Source organism: Hyaena hyaena, unplaced genomic scaffold (genome assembly GCF_003009895.1).
Source record: "Hyaena hyaena isolate Hyena2069 unplaced genomic scaffold, ASM300989v1 scaffold_276, whole genome shotgun sequence".
Lineage (NCBI taxonomy): Eukaryota > Metazoa > Chordata > Mammalia > Carnivora > Hyaenidae > Hyaena > Hyaena hyaena.
The window spans coordinates 1,777,206-1,791,898 of NW_024080909.1; the positions used below are offsets into that span (position 1 = coordinate 1,777,206).

The following is a 14,693-nucleotide window of genomic DNA, read 5'->3' on the forward strand; positions in this document are numbered from 1 at the left end:
GCCTCCATGTTAGATAAGATATTCTTCTATCTTTAGTGATCCCACCTCACTGAGAATCCAGTCTGCTGGGTCAGTTTTGAGAACTACAGCCGTTTTATGTAAATGAGTTACATTGTGCTAGCATAGATCTCCCATTTCTTGATCATTCAGTACAAAGAAAAATTACGGAACTGCATCCAGAAAATAATGTGACTGTATCAAATTGTTCTTTCATCATTGTACACTTTTAGAGTTAAGGCCTTTGAATTCAGAACTATTGTTAGTCCCAAACTGGCCAGTTCCCAGACAGTCTGTTTGCTGTACTTGTGATATCTCACCAAACTAACAGGAAAAAGGATGTAGAAAGAGAGAAGTAAAACTTTTGTTAGACTTATTGTTTTATTTAGAAGTATATATTTTTTTTTATTGCTTTGAGGTTTTAAAAATTGTTCCAGGTCCATGTTAGGCCTCCTAGGAAGCTCTAGCTTTTCATATTCCATGAAATTTTCATCTCATATTATTAACGGGCAGTACCAGCTGTGCACAGTGCTTTGTTAACTGAGATGCATGCATATTGGATCTGTGTCTTGCACATCATCCTTTTCGGTTTCCGTTAACGTAGTATAGCGTGCTGAGGCCTGCCTGGATGTAATCTGCTGAATTCTTGGAAAAGGAAAGAAAAGCTCTGTTTGAAAAGTTGAGCTTTTTGCTTTGGCTGCTACTAACTAGGTGAGAGAATTGTAACAGTAAAAAAATGGAGCATGTCATGACACGGAATGTTATGCTTCTGTGTGGAATTTTGCTCTGTGTTTGCTATTTCCTGGTTGTGATGGCTCCTCCTCATTGCATTTTACAGATCCAGTTTCGAGAGAAGGTACTGTGGACGGCTATAACTCTCTTCATTTTCTTAGTATGTTGTCAGGTATGTAAACCAAATATTAATTCAGTGTGTATGCAGTTGTTTGAGGGTTTTGGTTGGTTAGAGTGTCAGAAACTTATTTTAGTTAAAACAACAAATACCTGGAATCATTTGAGCATTGTTATTTTTAATCTGACTTGATGGCGAAAATGGTTATCTTGTTCTGTGTATTTTTTTTAGTTGTGGGTTTGAACATTTTTTTCTTTTTTTCCTTAGGGTGCAGTTAATAATCTTTACCCACTTTTTCCCTGAGATATTTTTTTCTTACTGATTTAAGGTGGATTTTTGTATATAAATGGCTTACACCTTTGACATACATATTGCAAATGTATTTCCTATTTTGTTTGCCTTTAATCATGTTGTAAATAGCATGTATTAGTTTAAAAATCTACCCTAAAGTCAAATACTAGAACCCCGGTCATATACTGTACACGCTGATGAAATTCTGTGATGATTTTTAGTGTTATTTTGCAGAGATTAAATGCAAAATGAGGATATTCACAAAATGAGGATAAAATGTGACCCGTCCATGTCATGAGATTGTTGTGTGGATTAAATTAGATAATTTAGGTGCAAGTTTTTGAGGATTTTGAAAAACTATTGAGATACATGTAAGGAAATTTAAAAAAACTGTTTTAGGAAGCAGTGGAGTACATTAAGTCCATAATCTGGGGAAAAGCCAAATATATTTTTTTGAGGAGCGAAACAATTTGATCATTAAAATATTTTACTGCTGTGCTTAGTTTAAGATTGTTTTGGGTGGCCAGGGAGTGAGAACTTTTTTAAAAAATGGAAAAGTAGAAAAAATAATAGTCATATTTTTACCACTTACTTTCAACATTTTAGAAGTTCCCTTCCTAAAAAAAAAAAAAAGCCAACTTCATGAAGATAAAGTTTCTGTATGGTAAAATACGCTCATTTTATTAAGTGTACATTTTGAAGTATTTTGACAAATGTATACACCCACATACCTAGTACCTCAGTGGATATAGAACATTCTGTCACTCCAGAAGTTCTGTACAATCTCTTTTAGTCAGTCTGTACCTCACCCTCAGTGTTAGACAAGCACTGATTTGCTTTCTGTACCTAGAGTTTGTTTTTTTCTTTTTGTTTTTTTTAGAATTTCACATAAGTGGAGTCATACAGTATTATTCCTTAGCGTCCAACTTCATCACTAGCTTTTTGAGGTTCATCCATGTGTTTGGTGTAGCAGTGGTTTATCCCTGTTTCTGAGTAGTGTTCTGTCGTAGGACTGTATCATGATTTGTTAATCTCTTCACCTGATGGACATTTGGGTTTCCAAATTTTGGCTATAGTAAAGTGTGAACAATCCTGTGCAAGACTTATTGTGAATATTTGTTTTCCTTTCTCTTGGGTGAATACCTAGGAGTAGAATTGCTGGGTCGTATGGTAATTATAGGTTCAGCTTTCTAAGAAATTGTCCAACTTTTTTCCTAAGTGGTTGTCCTGTTTTCGATTTCCACCAGTCACGGATTGGAGTTCCATTTCTCTGCCTCCTTGCCTACCTTTGGTATTGTTGAGTGGTTTAGTACTAGTCATCTAATGGGTACGGTTTTAATTTGCATTGCCCTGATAAATGATTTTGGAGTTTTAATGTGCATTTCCCTGCTAAATGGTATTGAGCAACTTTTTCATGTACTGATCAGGTGTTTATCTCCTGTGAAGTGTCTTTTTCAAATCTTGCGCCCATTGAAAAAAATTACATTATTGTCCATTGAATTATACTTTCTGGATTTAAGTCCTTTCTCAGATAGATGTACTGTGAATATTTTCTCCTAGTCTACAGCTTGCCTTTTCATTTTCTTTATATCTTTTGAAGAGCAAACATCCCAAGTTTGAATCAGGTTCTTTTGGCCCATGGTGTTTGTTTCCTATCTGAGAAATTTTTGCCTCTTCTGAGGTGGTGAAGATTTTCTTCTGTGTTCTTGTAAATATTTTACAGTTTTAGCTTGTATGCTTTGGTCTGTAATGTATTCCAAGTTAATTTTTGTGTATAGCGTAAGGTAAGGTTGGGGTTCATTTTTTTCTGTATAGATAGCCAATTGTTGAAAGGCTGTCCTTTCTTCATTGAATTATCTTGGCATCTTTGTTGAGAATCAGTTAGCCATATAAGCCTGAGTATATTTCTATACTCTGTTCTGTTTCATCGATGTATATTCCATTATTGTTATGGTCAGCCACACTGTTTGATTACTGTAACTTTTATTAAGTCCTGTGATCAGGTCATAAAAATCCTCTGACTTAGTGTTTCCTTTTCAAAATGGTTTTTGGCTTAACTAGGTTCTTCATATTTCTGTATAGATTTTAGAATCAGCTCGTCAGTTTCTATATGAAAGCTTGTAGAGATTATGATTTGTATTGCTTTGACTTTATAGATAAATTTAGAGAAAATTACTTTCTTGACAATATTGATTCTTCTAATCTAAGAGGCAGCAAACATTGTTCTGTGAAGGGCTAGGTAGTAAATATTTTAAGCTTGGCAGCTAGAACCCAAGAATCATAGGACCCGTGTTGCTTAAAAACTGTGGCATTTCTCACGACTATTTCCTGCAATAAATTAAATGATGCATTTTATGTTACTGTATTATTTATTGTTTTTCCTACAGTGTGATCGCATAGTTGCCAAGCTGTGTTTTTTGTCTTTCTCGTGCTTAGGAGTTCTGCTGGTGCTTTCTTGAGTCTTTTACTACAGAATCTCAGGTTTATTTTCACCTCCCAGCCACAGTTAAAGGGTTTGAGGTCTCCTATTCTGCGCAGTTTTCTTTACCATGAGGGAATGGCAGGAGGGGAGCTGGGCTGTTCTCTCTTCTCCTGGGTGGATCTCACCACGCCACTGAGGAGGGCTGTGTTCGGTTCCGGACTTCAGATCAGGTCCCTAATTCCCAGCTCAGGGCAGCCCTGTAATTGTCAGTTCGACCAGCAGAGAGCCCTACCACTCACTTCTCTCTTTCGTTTCTTCCCAGCTGCTGTTTCTAGTCCGTTCTAACCAAAAGAGGCAAAAAAGATAAGGTTGTCTGTGCAGATTGCTGTTCTCCAGGTTTGGAATGTTCCGGGAATTCTGAGGGATCTGTTGCCCTCCCATTGTGAAGGCTGGAGCTGCCTTGGTGCTGGGTCTCTGCTCCTCAGTTGTCTGTGGTTTTCTCGCGCCTGTGACCACCAGTGCTTCAAGTTTACGATCTCTTTTCTTCTTTGGCTGTTTCACAGATTTTTATTTTCTTTTTCTGTAGCTTTTTTTCAATCTTACTAGTTTTTACTATTTTACATGTTTAAAAAAATGTGTTTTCTTATGCACTGTGGAGGATATTCCATCACCGAATTGCAGCTCGCCACCTTAGCCCACAATATTTTGCTTGGTTTTCCAGTCCCACTGCCTTTGGGAATCCCTAGTGCTAATTTTCTTTTGTCTGCCTTATCCGTTGAGGGTTTTCATTAAAACATGGACTGCTTATTTCTCATAAGTACTGTACTGTATTTAGTCAAGTTGAAAATGATTATTGTATGTAATGTAGGGCAAGGTCTGGAACTTTGCAATTGTGACAGGGTCCCAGAAAATAGCTCTTGCTTCTGCCCAAATATTGTATGTAAACCTATAACTAGTAAACTCCTTTTACTAAGAGGAATAAATTTAGACACGGAGTTTAATAATCCTGTTGACTACAGGAAAGGAAGGAATGCCATTACTTAGGAGAGGTTGGCCAACTTTTTCTTGTTCAGTGTCCCACAGATTATCTAATTGTGGAGGTAATGGCCATCTCTATCAGGTGCAGTTAAGGAGTGTAATTTGACTGACTGACCTCTTTCCCACTTAGGGAATGTTGTGATGTGGACTGTCCTGTAGTGTTAATTAGTTTTTTTTTTAATGTTTTTTTTTTTTTATTATTATTTTTTTTATTTCTAGGAGAGAGAGAGACAGCGTGAGCAGGGAAGGGTCAGAGAGAGAGGGAGTCACAGACTGAAACAGCCTCCAGGCTCTGAGCTGGCAGTCAGCACAGAGCCCGACGCGGGGCTCGAACCCACAAACCGAGAGATCATGACCTAAGCGAAAGTCGGACGCTTAACCGACTAAGCCACCCAGGCGCCCCATGTAGTGTTAATTAGTTTTAATACAGCAACTTCCTTCCTCCCTGTTTCTCACATTAGCTGAAGAGTGTCTGCAGCATTAGGGTACACATAAAATATCTTGCTTCACCAGTTTTGCTACCCAGCTAATAAATCCAGATGTCCAGAGAGGTTTAGGTTGACCAGATGGTTGTTCACAATTGTTGGCAACATCTTTTGGAACTTAAAAAAGAAAATCAGCTTTATTATAAAGAAGGTTTTTGAGATTGGAAATGTACTTTTCTTTGTGTCTAGTCCCCACATAGAGAGGGGAGGGAAATGGCCTGGTGCTGTGTCCTAAACATTGGTCATATAATAGGAAATGTTTGGAAGTTAAGGATTTGTTTTCTGGTTAAAGATATGCACTCATTATAGAAAACTTGACAGATGCTGAAAAGAATAAAGAAAAAGTCAATTGTAATCCTACCCCTAGAGATTAGTATTCTTCAAGATTGTAAATATTTACACTTAGTTTTATCTCCTAAACATATTTTTACAGTGTTTAGCTTTTATTCATACAATTCCGCACCTTTCTTTTTATCCCAGGGTTTCTCAGCAATGGCGATGAATTTTAGGCTGGTCAGTTCTTTGTTTTGGGGGTGCTAGTGGATGTTCAGCAGCACTCCGACCCCTACCCGCTAGACGCCAGTAGCATCTCCCTTCAAGTTGTAACAGTCGTCTTCACATATTGCCAAATGTCCCATGGGAGGCAAAACTGCCCCGGGTTGATAACCACAGTGTCGTTCTTAGTATTACAAAATAAGTACTTCTGTATGCTATTATTAGCTGTTTTAAGTATAATTTTCAGTGGCTGCATAATATTCCACTGTATGTATAATCCTCAGTCTTACCTTGGGAGTGTCTCTGCGGCTGTCATTAGTACCCATAGCTTAGCAAAATTATTCTGTGACTAGGTAGATATATCCTATAGTTTATTGGTAGTGGTAGTTTTTAAATGTATATTTATTTATTTTGAGAAAGAGAGAGAGAGAGAGCATAAGCAGGGCAGGGGCAGAGAGAGGGAGAGAGAGAATCCCCAGCAGGCTCTGTGCTGTCATCGTAGAGCATGATGTGGGGCTTGATCTCACTACTGTGAGATCATGACCTGAGCTGAAATCAAGAGTTGGATGCTTAACTGAGTGAGCCACCCAGGTGCCCTGGTAGGGTATTTTTTTTTTAATTGTAAAACACATAAAATATACAATTTACCATCTTAACTATTTTTTAAATGTTTTATTTATTCTTGAGACAGTGCGTGAGCAGGGGAGGGACAGAGAGAGAGGGGGAACAGGATCCGAAGTGGGCTCTGCACTGACAGCACAGAGCCTGATGGTGGGGCTTGAACATGTGAACCACGAGATCAGGACTTGAGCTGAAGTCATGACTTAAGATCATGACTTAGCCAACTGAGCCACCCAGGCCCCCCTTCCGTCTTAACTATTTTTAAGTGTACATTTCAGTATTGTCAAGTGCATTTACATGTTGTACAACCAGTCTTCATCCTGATAGGTGTGTTTACTAATAGATTGCTGTAAGTAGTGATTTCTGTTAGAAAAAAACTTCACCTTTAGGTACACTTGTTTTGTTACAGAACATGGGAAGTAATGGGTTTTTTTTTTTAAGTGTTGCAAATATTAAGTAATTGAAGTATGAATTAAGCTCCAACTTAATTTACAGAATGCATTTTTAGAAACTGTTTTATGTAATATTATAGATCCCACTATTTGGAATCATGTCATCAGATTCTGCAGATCCTTTCTACTGGATGAGAGTTATTCTTGCATCCAACAGAGGTATGGACTTACGCTTTTGCCTCCATGCTTGTTAGTACCGACATCAGATAGATAGGAAAATGGGGAAACAACTGTTTTTGATGTCTACAGGGGTGGGGAGCATATGGTAAAAGCAACTGGTTGCCGAGGAGAAGAGGCCAACACGTAAATACTTACAAAAGTGTACGTATTGTAAGAATAGAAGTATGTACGGAGTGTACAACAGGGAACATAGGGATAGCACTGGCTGGAACGACTCTCCATCCTTCTATGGGTCATGTCTCCCTTGAGAATCTCATTAAATTTACGTTTACTCTCCCAAGAAAAATTCATATATACTCACGCACACACATTTTGCATAAAACCTCAGGAGATTCACAGACCCTCCAAAATCTGTCCTTGGGTTTTGTGTGGGACTGACGACCTTGACGAGCAGTGTCAGAGAAGAGACAGTGCTGGCCTCACATCTGAATTGGAGTTTAGCGGGTGGAGTCAAGGCAGAGGGAAGCCTGAGCTAACTGCACATGTGTGTCAGGCAGTGGCTAAAGAGATAGGTAGGGGCTGGATCATGACGGGTTTTGTTTGTAATTTTTTTAGATTAAAATAGTCATATTAGTCAATTATTAAAAAATGCACCAGAATTTGTATACAATTTAACAAAAACATTTTAAAAATGTTTATTCTTTTTTGAGAGAGAGCACGTGTGAGTGGGGGAGGGTCAGAGAGAGAGGGAGACAGAGAAGTGGAAGCAGGCTCCGCCTGCTCTGTCAGCGCAAAGCCTGATGTGGGGCTCGAACCCATGAACCGTGAGATCATGACCTGAGCCAAAGTTGATGTTCAGCTGAGCCACCCAGGCACCCCAAAATTTGTATACGGTTTTATATAAAGCTGAAAATGAAAGTCTCGCATGTCAGGGTTAACTCCTGGGAAGATAATAGATTGGTGAATATCTATCCAGACCTTTTCTCTGCATATACACTCACAGGTGTAAATTTATGTTTAGTCAGCCTTTGAACAACATGGGTTTGTACCGTGTGGGTCTACTTCTACATGGATTTTTTTTCCCAATAAATAAAGTGCAGTGCTATAAATTTATTTTGTTCCTTATGACAGTCTTCATAACATTTTCTTTTCTCTAGCTTATTCAATTGTAAAAATGCAGTATACAATACATATAACATATAAAATATGTTTTAATTGACTGTTGATGTTATTGATAAGGCTTCCAGTCAACAGTAGGCTACTGGTTAAGTTTTTGGGCAGTCAGAAGTTATACATGGAGTTTTGACTGCATGGGGGTCAGTGTCTTTAACCCCTACATTGTTCAAGTGTCAACTGTACTTTTTCTTTTAAACTAAAAATAAGATAAACTTTGGCACTATTCTGCTACTTTAGTGTGTTTACTTACTATTTTGGATGAGCCGTTTCATTTAATGGCTGTATACCGTTCCATTAGACGTGTATGCCATGATGTATTTAATTATTCAGCAGATATTTATTGAGTTCTTAACTGTGTGCCAAGCTTTGTGCAAGGTGCTGAGATTAGAGATGTGGTCACAACAATGTCCCTGTTGTCAGGGAATTTATAGTACTCTGTTTGGGGAGGTAGCTTCTGCATGAAGTGTATTTTGGGCGAGGGGAGAGACATTTGGGCAGAGACCTGCAGGACATGAGAGAGAAGACCGTGCAAAGATCTGGGGAAGGAACATTCTAGGGAATAGCATGTGCCAGAGGCCCTGAGATGGGAGTGTGCTTAATATGTTCAAAGAATGATGAGTCATTGTGGCTGGAAGAAATGGAGTAATGTGGTAGGACACAGTGAGTCCAAGAGCCAGATCCTAAATGGCTTGTAGGCAAATGAAGGAATGTACATTAAGTGTGATTCCAGGCCAGTAGGGTCCTCTCATGTCCCACATTTAGTTTTGTCCCCAGTTTTGTATCATAACTGGTGCTACCTTGAACGCCATGTCTGTTATGCTGTCTCGTATAATTTTTCAATACAATTAATTTCTAGAAGTTTAACTGTTTGCAAGAAATATACACATAAAGTTTTGATAGATAGTGCTAAATTATTTTCCAAAAGATTTATATTGTATACTCTCCGCAGTTGTATATGAGACTGACGTTTTTCTTCCAACAGTGGATATTATTTAGGCCTTTAGTCTTTGAAAGTTAGGTAAGAATTGGTATCTGTTATGTGGTTTGTATTCATATATTCGTGACCTTAAACATCATTTTATATTTTTATTGAAGATTTGAATTTTTTTCTACGTGGACTTGTTTAAAGTAAGAGAAACTTTACTAGTTCAAGCACAAAAATGGAATTATTAGAAGGATAACTGGTTATTTTTTCAAATCCATAGAGGAGGTAGAAAAACTAAGCCTGGGTAGGGAGAGAGAACCTGGGCAGCTGGTGACTCAGCAGCAGGGACTGGGAGCCGCCTTCTGGGGCTTTAACATCCCCAATTCCTGGATTCTTTGGTTCTTAGCTCAAAATTCCAAATTACAGGATTTATACTGCGCTCTGTCAGCTTTGGGTAGTTTCAGGGTTATGGAGTTCAGTGCTGGGACCCCTCCCCTCCTGTCAGTATTTCCTGAGAAAGCGCATTATTGGGAGCAGCTGTACTGTGTTTCTCTTTTTCCTTTTTATAATTGTTTTCTATTGGTTTGTTCATTTTTAATTGATTTGTAAGAACTCTTTGAATATTAGAGATATGAACTCTCTGTCATCTGTGTTTGAATATTTTTCTTTTCCAACTTTTACGCAGTGTTTTGCCACATGGATTCTTCATAGCTATATCTAACCAGAGGATCTGTCTTTTTCATTGTGGGTTTAGGTGTTTTGTCATGCTTAGGAAGGCTTTTTGCTTTCCAAGATGATAAGCATACTCACTTCTAGTATTTTAGTTATTTGTGTCTTATGGTTAAATTTTCTGTACATCAGGCCTTTATTTTGATATAAGTCATGAGGTAAGAAATGCAGGAATGATTTTTTATAGATGGCCAGTCATTGGTAAGGTCCATTTGTGTTTTTCCCTACTGATTTGAGGTGCCATATTTCCTTTGTGAAACTGTCATCAAAGTTTGACTGGATTTATTTTGGACTAGAGCCTTTTGACAGTTAACAGATTTTTTGTGATTTGACTTAAAACAATGTTTACCTTCCTACCTATTTCTCTACCTACTGGTTTTAACAGTAGGGACTGTTGTTACCTTTTACTGTTGAAGAAATCTTTGAGAAGACATAAAGAATCTTTCTAGAACGGAATCTTTTCTCATATTAAGGGTACCTTTTCAGGATTTATAAAAGCCAGGATTTAAGATGACAAAATGACAAGTGGAAACATATTCTTGATGCTGTAGAGTTACTTAGTACTATGTGTTAACTTATACACTGGGTGTATTTGGTTTTCTTATTTTTCACTATAAATACAAAATGTATTTTCTGTAAAGAAAAACTTAAAGGGAGGCAAGAAGAAGAAAATAAAAATTATCTATAACCTCACTGGGTAAAAATAATCATATCATAGCAGCCATATCAGGAAACTATTTTTCCACTTAAGTATTAACTGAAATCAAACTGTACTACTATTTTCCAGATATTTATTGCTATCCAACATGTCGTGAATATTTTTCATGTCACTAAATCTTCTACAACATTGATTTAGATGACTCTTTATGTAATTTTAGATTTTGAATTAGAAAAATCACAAATGCTCTTTTTTAAACAGTATTTTTTTTAAACATGTATTTATTTTTGAGATGGAGAGAGAGAGACAGACAGACAGACTGACACAGACCAGGAGTGGGGGCGCTAGGTCACAGAGAGAGGGAGACACAGAATCCAAAGCAGGCTCCAGGCTCTGAGCTGTCAGCATGGAGCTCAACACGGGGCTTGAACTCGTGAACTGTGAGATTATGACCTGAGCCAAAGTCAGACACTCAGCTGACTGAGCCACCCAGGTGGTGCCCTAGCCTGCTTGCTTCCCTCCCTCCCTCCCTCCCTCCCTCCCTCTCTCTCTCTCTCTCTCTCTTTCTTTCTTTCAAGTTTATTGATTTATTTTGAGAGAGAAGGAGTGCACATGTGGGCATGTTCGTGTAGGGGAGGGACAGAGAGAGAGTGAGAGAGCGAGCGAGAATCCTAACTGGCTCTGTGCAGTGGAGCCCCACATGGGGGCTTGAACTCACTAACCGTGAGATCATGACCTGAGCCAAAATCCAGAGTCAGTTGTTTAAAAGACTGAGCCATCCAGGTACCCCAGAGTCACAGATATTCTTAAGTATTGTTTTTTACTAACTTCGTATTTAAGTTTCAGGATTGGTATGTAACTTCTTAGTTTGCATTAAAATAAAGTGTTAAGTATAAGTTTTAAAAATAATGATTTGGACGGAAGTCTTGGAAGGTTCCTTTCAATGGATTTCTTTAATATTTTAAGTTTAGACTTTATAGAAATGTACGTTTTTATGGTATCATAATTTTATTTCAGTGAATTGTTGCAAGGTTGTGTTAAAAGAAAAAAATCCTCTCATTTATTAAGCAGTTAATGTTTAAAGGGTGAAAATCTGCTTGTTAACATCTGAGCATGTATTTTAATAGACATAATTAAGGATTGCATCACTTTTAAATGAATCTGCATTGGGTATAGTAAAGGTTATTTACTTCTTTATTTCTCCTTTGCAGGAACTTTAATGGAATTGGGCATCTCCCCAATTGTAACATCTGGTTTGATTATGCAGTTGCTGGCTGGAGCCAAAATCATTGAAGTTGGAGATACACCCAAAGATAGAGCTCTGTTCAATGGAGCCCAGAAACGTGAGCTATTAATGCAATTAGAGTCTTTTCCAAATTGGAGAATTTTGTGGTAAAGATATTTTTCTAGTCTTTTTTTTTCTCTGGTTGTAAGCATGTACTCCTTTCCCCCCCGATTTTTGTCAGTCTTTGGTATGATCATTACCATTGGGCAAGCCATTGTGTATGTCATGACGGGCATGTATGGGGACCCTGCTGAAATGGGCGCCGGCATCTGTCTCCTCATCATCATTCAGGTAAGAAATCCAGGTTTTCATTTGCAGATAACAGTTTGATCTCTTTTTTCTCTTCTAACATTTCTTTAGGTGACTGATAGATTAATATCTGGATTATTTAATTATAAGATTTGATTATTGAAGTGACACATAAAAATTGTATTGATGTACAAAATTAAAATGTATTATAATAGCCTCATAGCCACATGGTGTAAAGAATTATGGATCAACTGTATTTCGCTGTTTCTAAGATGCACATATTTTACTTTCTGACGTCTCTGAGGCCAGGATGTTTTCTTAGAGCTGATGGTGCCTCCCGGTCGCTGACAGCCGGGCGACAGTAGTGATGGTGGTCATTGCCTGTGTGCATGCGTCAGCTGGTTAAGGCTGTTCGTGTGGTCGTTACGTCAGTTGGTTTTGTGCATTGTTGCTGTAACGTGTTTTTGAGTTAGGTTGCTCTTTAAAATGTCTTGAAGAGGGGCGCCTGGGTGGCTTAGTCGGTTAAGCGTCCGACTTTCGCTTAGGTCATGATCTCGCGGTTCGTGGGTTTGAGCCCCGCGTCGGGCTCTGTGCTGACTGCCAGCTCAGAGCCTGGAGCCTGTTTCAGAGTCTGTCACTCCCTCTCTCTCTGACCCTCCCCTGCTCACGCTGTCTCTTTCTCTCTCCTAGAAATAAATAAAAAACATTAAAAAAAATAAATAAATAAAATAAAATGTCTTGAAGAGCCTAGAATTTGTTGTGAACAGTCACTGTACAGGCACAAAGGCACAGAACAAACTAGATGACAAATGTGTGGTTAGGTAGAAAGTAACTTTCCTTATAGGTAGAAAATAAAATCTTTGATAAGCTACTGTGCCATAGTTTAATTGACAGTATTTTTTTCTCTTAGTGGTACACAAAATAATGACACGACAACATCTTAACAGTAAAATACGTGAACCCACATACGTATAATCCATGGATTTTTAAAATAAACCCTTTGGAACTGAATTTTTATTTTTTATTTTTTAAGTTTTTGGAATTGAAATTTTTAAAGGCCAACGTAATTTTCTTCCTAAGTATCTTAAAGTGTGTCAAACTTAGAAGGTATTTCTCTAATGTACAATCCTTAAAAATCATTTAGAGAAGCTATTCAAGAATGGATTGTACTTAAGTTCTAGATTAGTTGTGAGATTTTGAAAAGAAGTTTGAGAAGTTAATAGCATTTAGAGCATTTAGAGTCTTGATTATTTTGGAAATGCCTCTTGTTCACTCTGGAATTAGGATTCATTAGGAACATTTTTTTTAAAGGGACACCGTTTGACTTCCTCTGTTGTCTTTATTTTTTATTTTTTTAAGTTTATTTATTTTGAGGGGTAAGGGGAGGTGGGGGTGGGGGGAGAGAGAGAGAGAGAGGACAAACCAGCCGGGGAAGGGCAGAGAGAGAGATCGAGGAGGATGGAAGATCTGAAGCAGGTTCTGTGCTGACAGCAGAGAACCCAGTGCAGGGATCAAACTCATGAGCTGTGACACCATGACCTGAGCTGAAGTTGGATGCTTAACCAACTGAGCCACCCAGGCACGTGTAGGAATGTGTTTTTAATCGCCAAAAGATCAAGGTTAGAAATAAATAAAACTGAAATACCAAATTATTAATATATACATTGAGAAAGAGGATCGTTTCAGAGTGGCGTGGTTGGCCATTATTTTTGAATGAGAAACATTATATAGGAAGCAAATCAAAATAAGATAATTTAGTGAGTATGATTGAGAACAAGGAGAATTAGTATGTTCAAGTATATTTATTGGTATCATTAACAACAGGGAGGACTCTTCTCACTAGATGGAAATATCTTTTGACCAAGGGGAGGAATTTCAATGGATTATCAGAGTTTGGTAGGTTTCTGAGCCCTAATGAGCTCCTATTTGGTAGGAGAATTCCTACCTATAAGGTAGAATTCTTTAGAATGACATTATTGTTATTTCTCTATTTTAAAAACACTTGATTGGCAAATTTATAACCTTTGAGAATTAGAGGAAGAAGAGTTGGAATGTCTTGGGAGAGAAGATTTCAAAAGTGATTTTGTTGTCAGTGCTCAGGATCACGTGCTTTTGGCATTGTTGAGGATACTGATACATCACTTGTTGCGGTATTCTGTTTCTTTATAGCCTTTGCTTCATGCAATCCATAGTTGAGAATAACCCTGATTTTTTACAAGACAGAATTGGCACTTAACTATTAGAACGTTATGCTCCAGAAAAATTTTCTAGTATTTTAGTAAGGATATTTTTAGATTCTTAAAAAATTTTTTTAAATGTTTTTATTTTTGAGTCAGAGAACAAATTGGAGAGGGGCAGAGGGAGACAGAGACACAGAATCTGTTGCAGGGTCTAGGTTCTGAGCCGTCAGTCCGACACAGGGCTCAAACCCATGAACCACAAGGTCATGACCTGAGCCAAAGTCAGATGCTTAACCCACTGAGCCACCCAGGCTTCCCAAGATACTTTCAGATTTTTTAAGAACCTCATCTGACCAGTTCTGGGCTGAAGTATTAACTTCTGTAGAGTCATTATGAATTTGAATTTGAGATAAAATGGAGTTAAGCCATTTTAGTTTTTTTCCAGTATCAGAAGTCAAGGAATAGTAATATTCCAGGAATGAATACGTGGATATATCCTTTTTTGAAACATAAATTCTGGCATACAAACACTTGAGATTGATTCTTACAGTGTTACTGTAGAGAAAAATTTGTCTTGTTTCATCATAGACGGGTAGCACGTCCCTTTAAGGCATTGCTAACATTGAAAATGTTTGGGTAGACCGAAGAGATACAATTGGAGCAGTGAGTTTCACCTAGAAATGTAGATTTTGAAAACTTTGCAATACCTTTGTGTACGGT

At 37.8% G+C, this 14,693-nt stretch overlaps 1 protein-coding gene across 1 annotated transcript in view; it reads left to right on the plus strand.

Annotated features, from left to right (window-relative positions):
• SEC61A2 (SEC61 translocon subunit alpha 2) overlaps positions 1-14,693 on the plus strand; it is a 28,499-nt gene that overhangs the window by 2,443 nt on the left and 11,363 nt on the right. The window contains exons 3-6 of the mRNA XM_039245998.1: positions 836-901; positions 6,732-6,810; positions 11,471-11,602; positions 11,726-11,835. Coding sequence (XP_039101929.1) covers positions 836-901; positions 6,732-6,810; positions 11,471-11,602; positions 11,726-11,835 — 387 coding nt within the window. The remainder of the gene's footprint in view (positions 1-835; positions 902-6,731; positions 6,811-11,470; positions 11,603-11,725; positions 11,836-14,693) is intronic.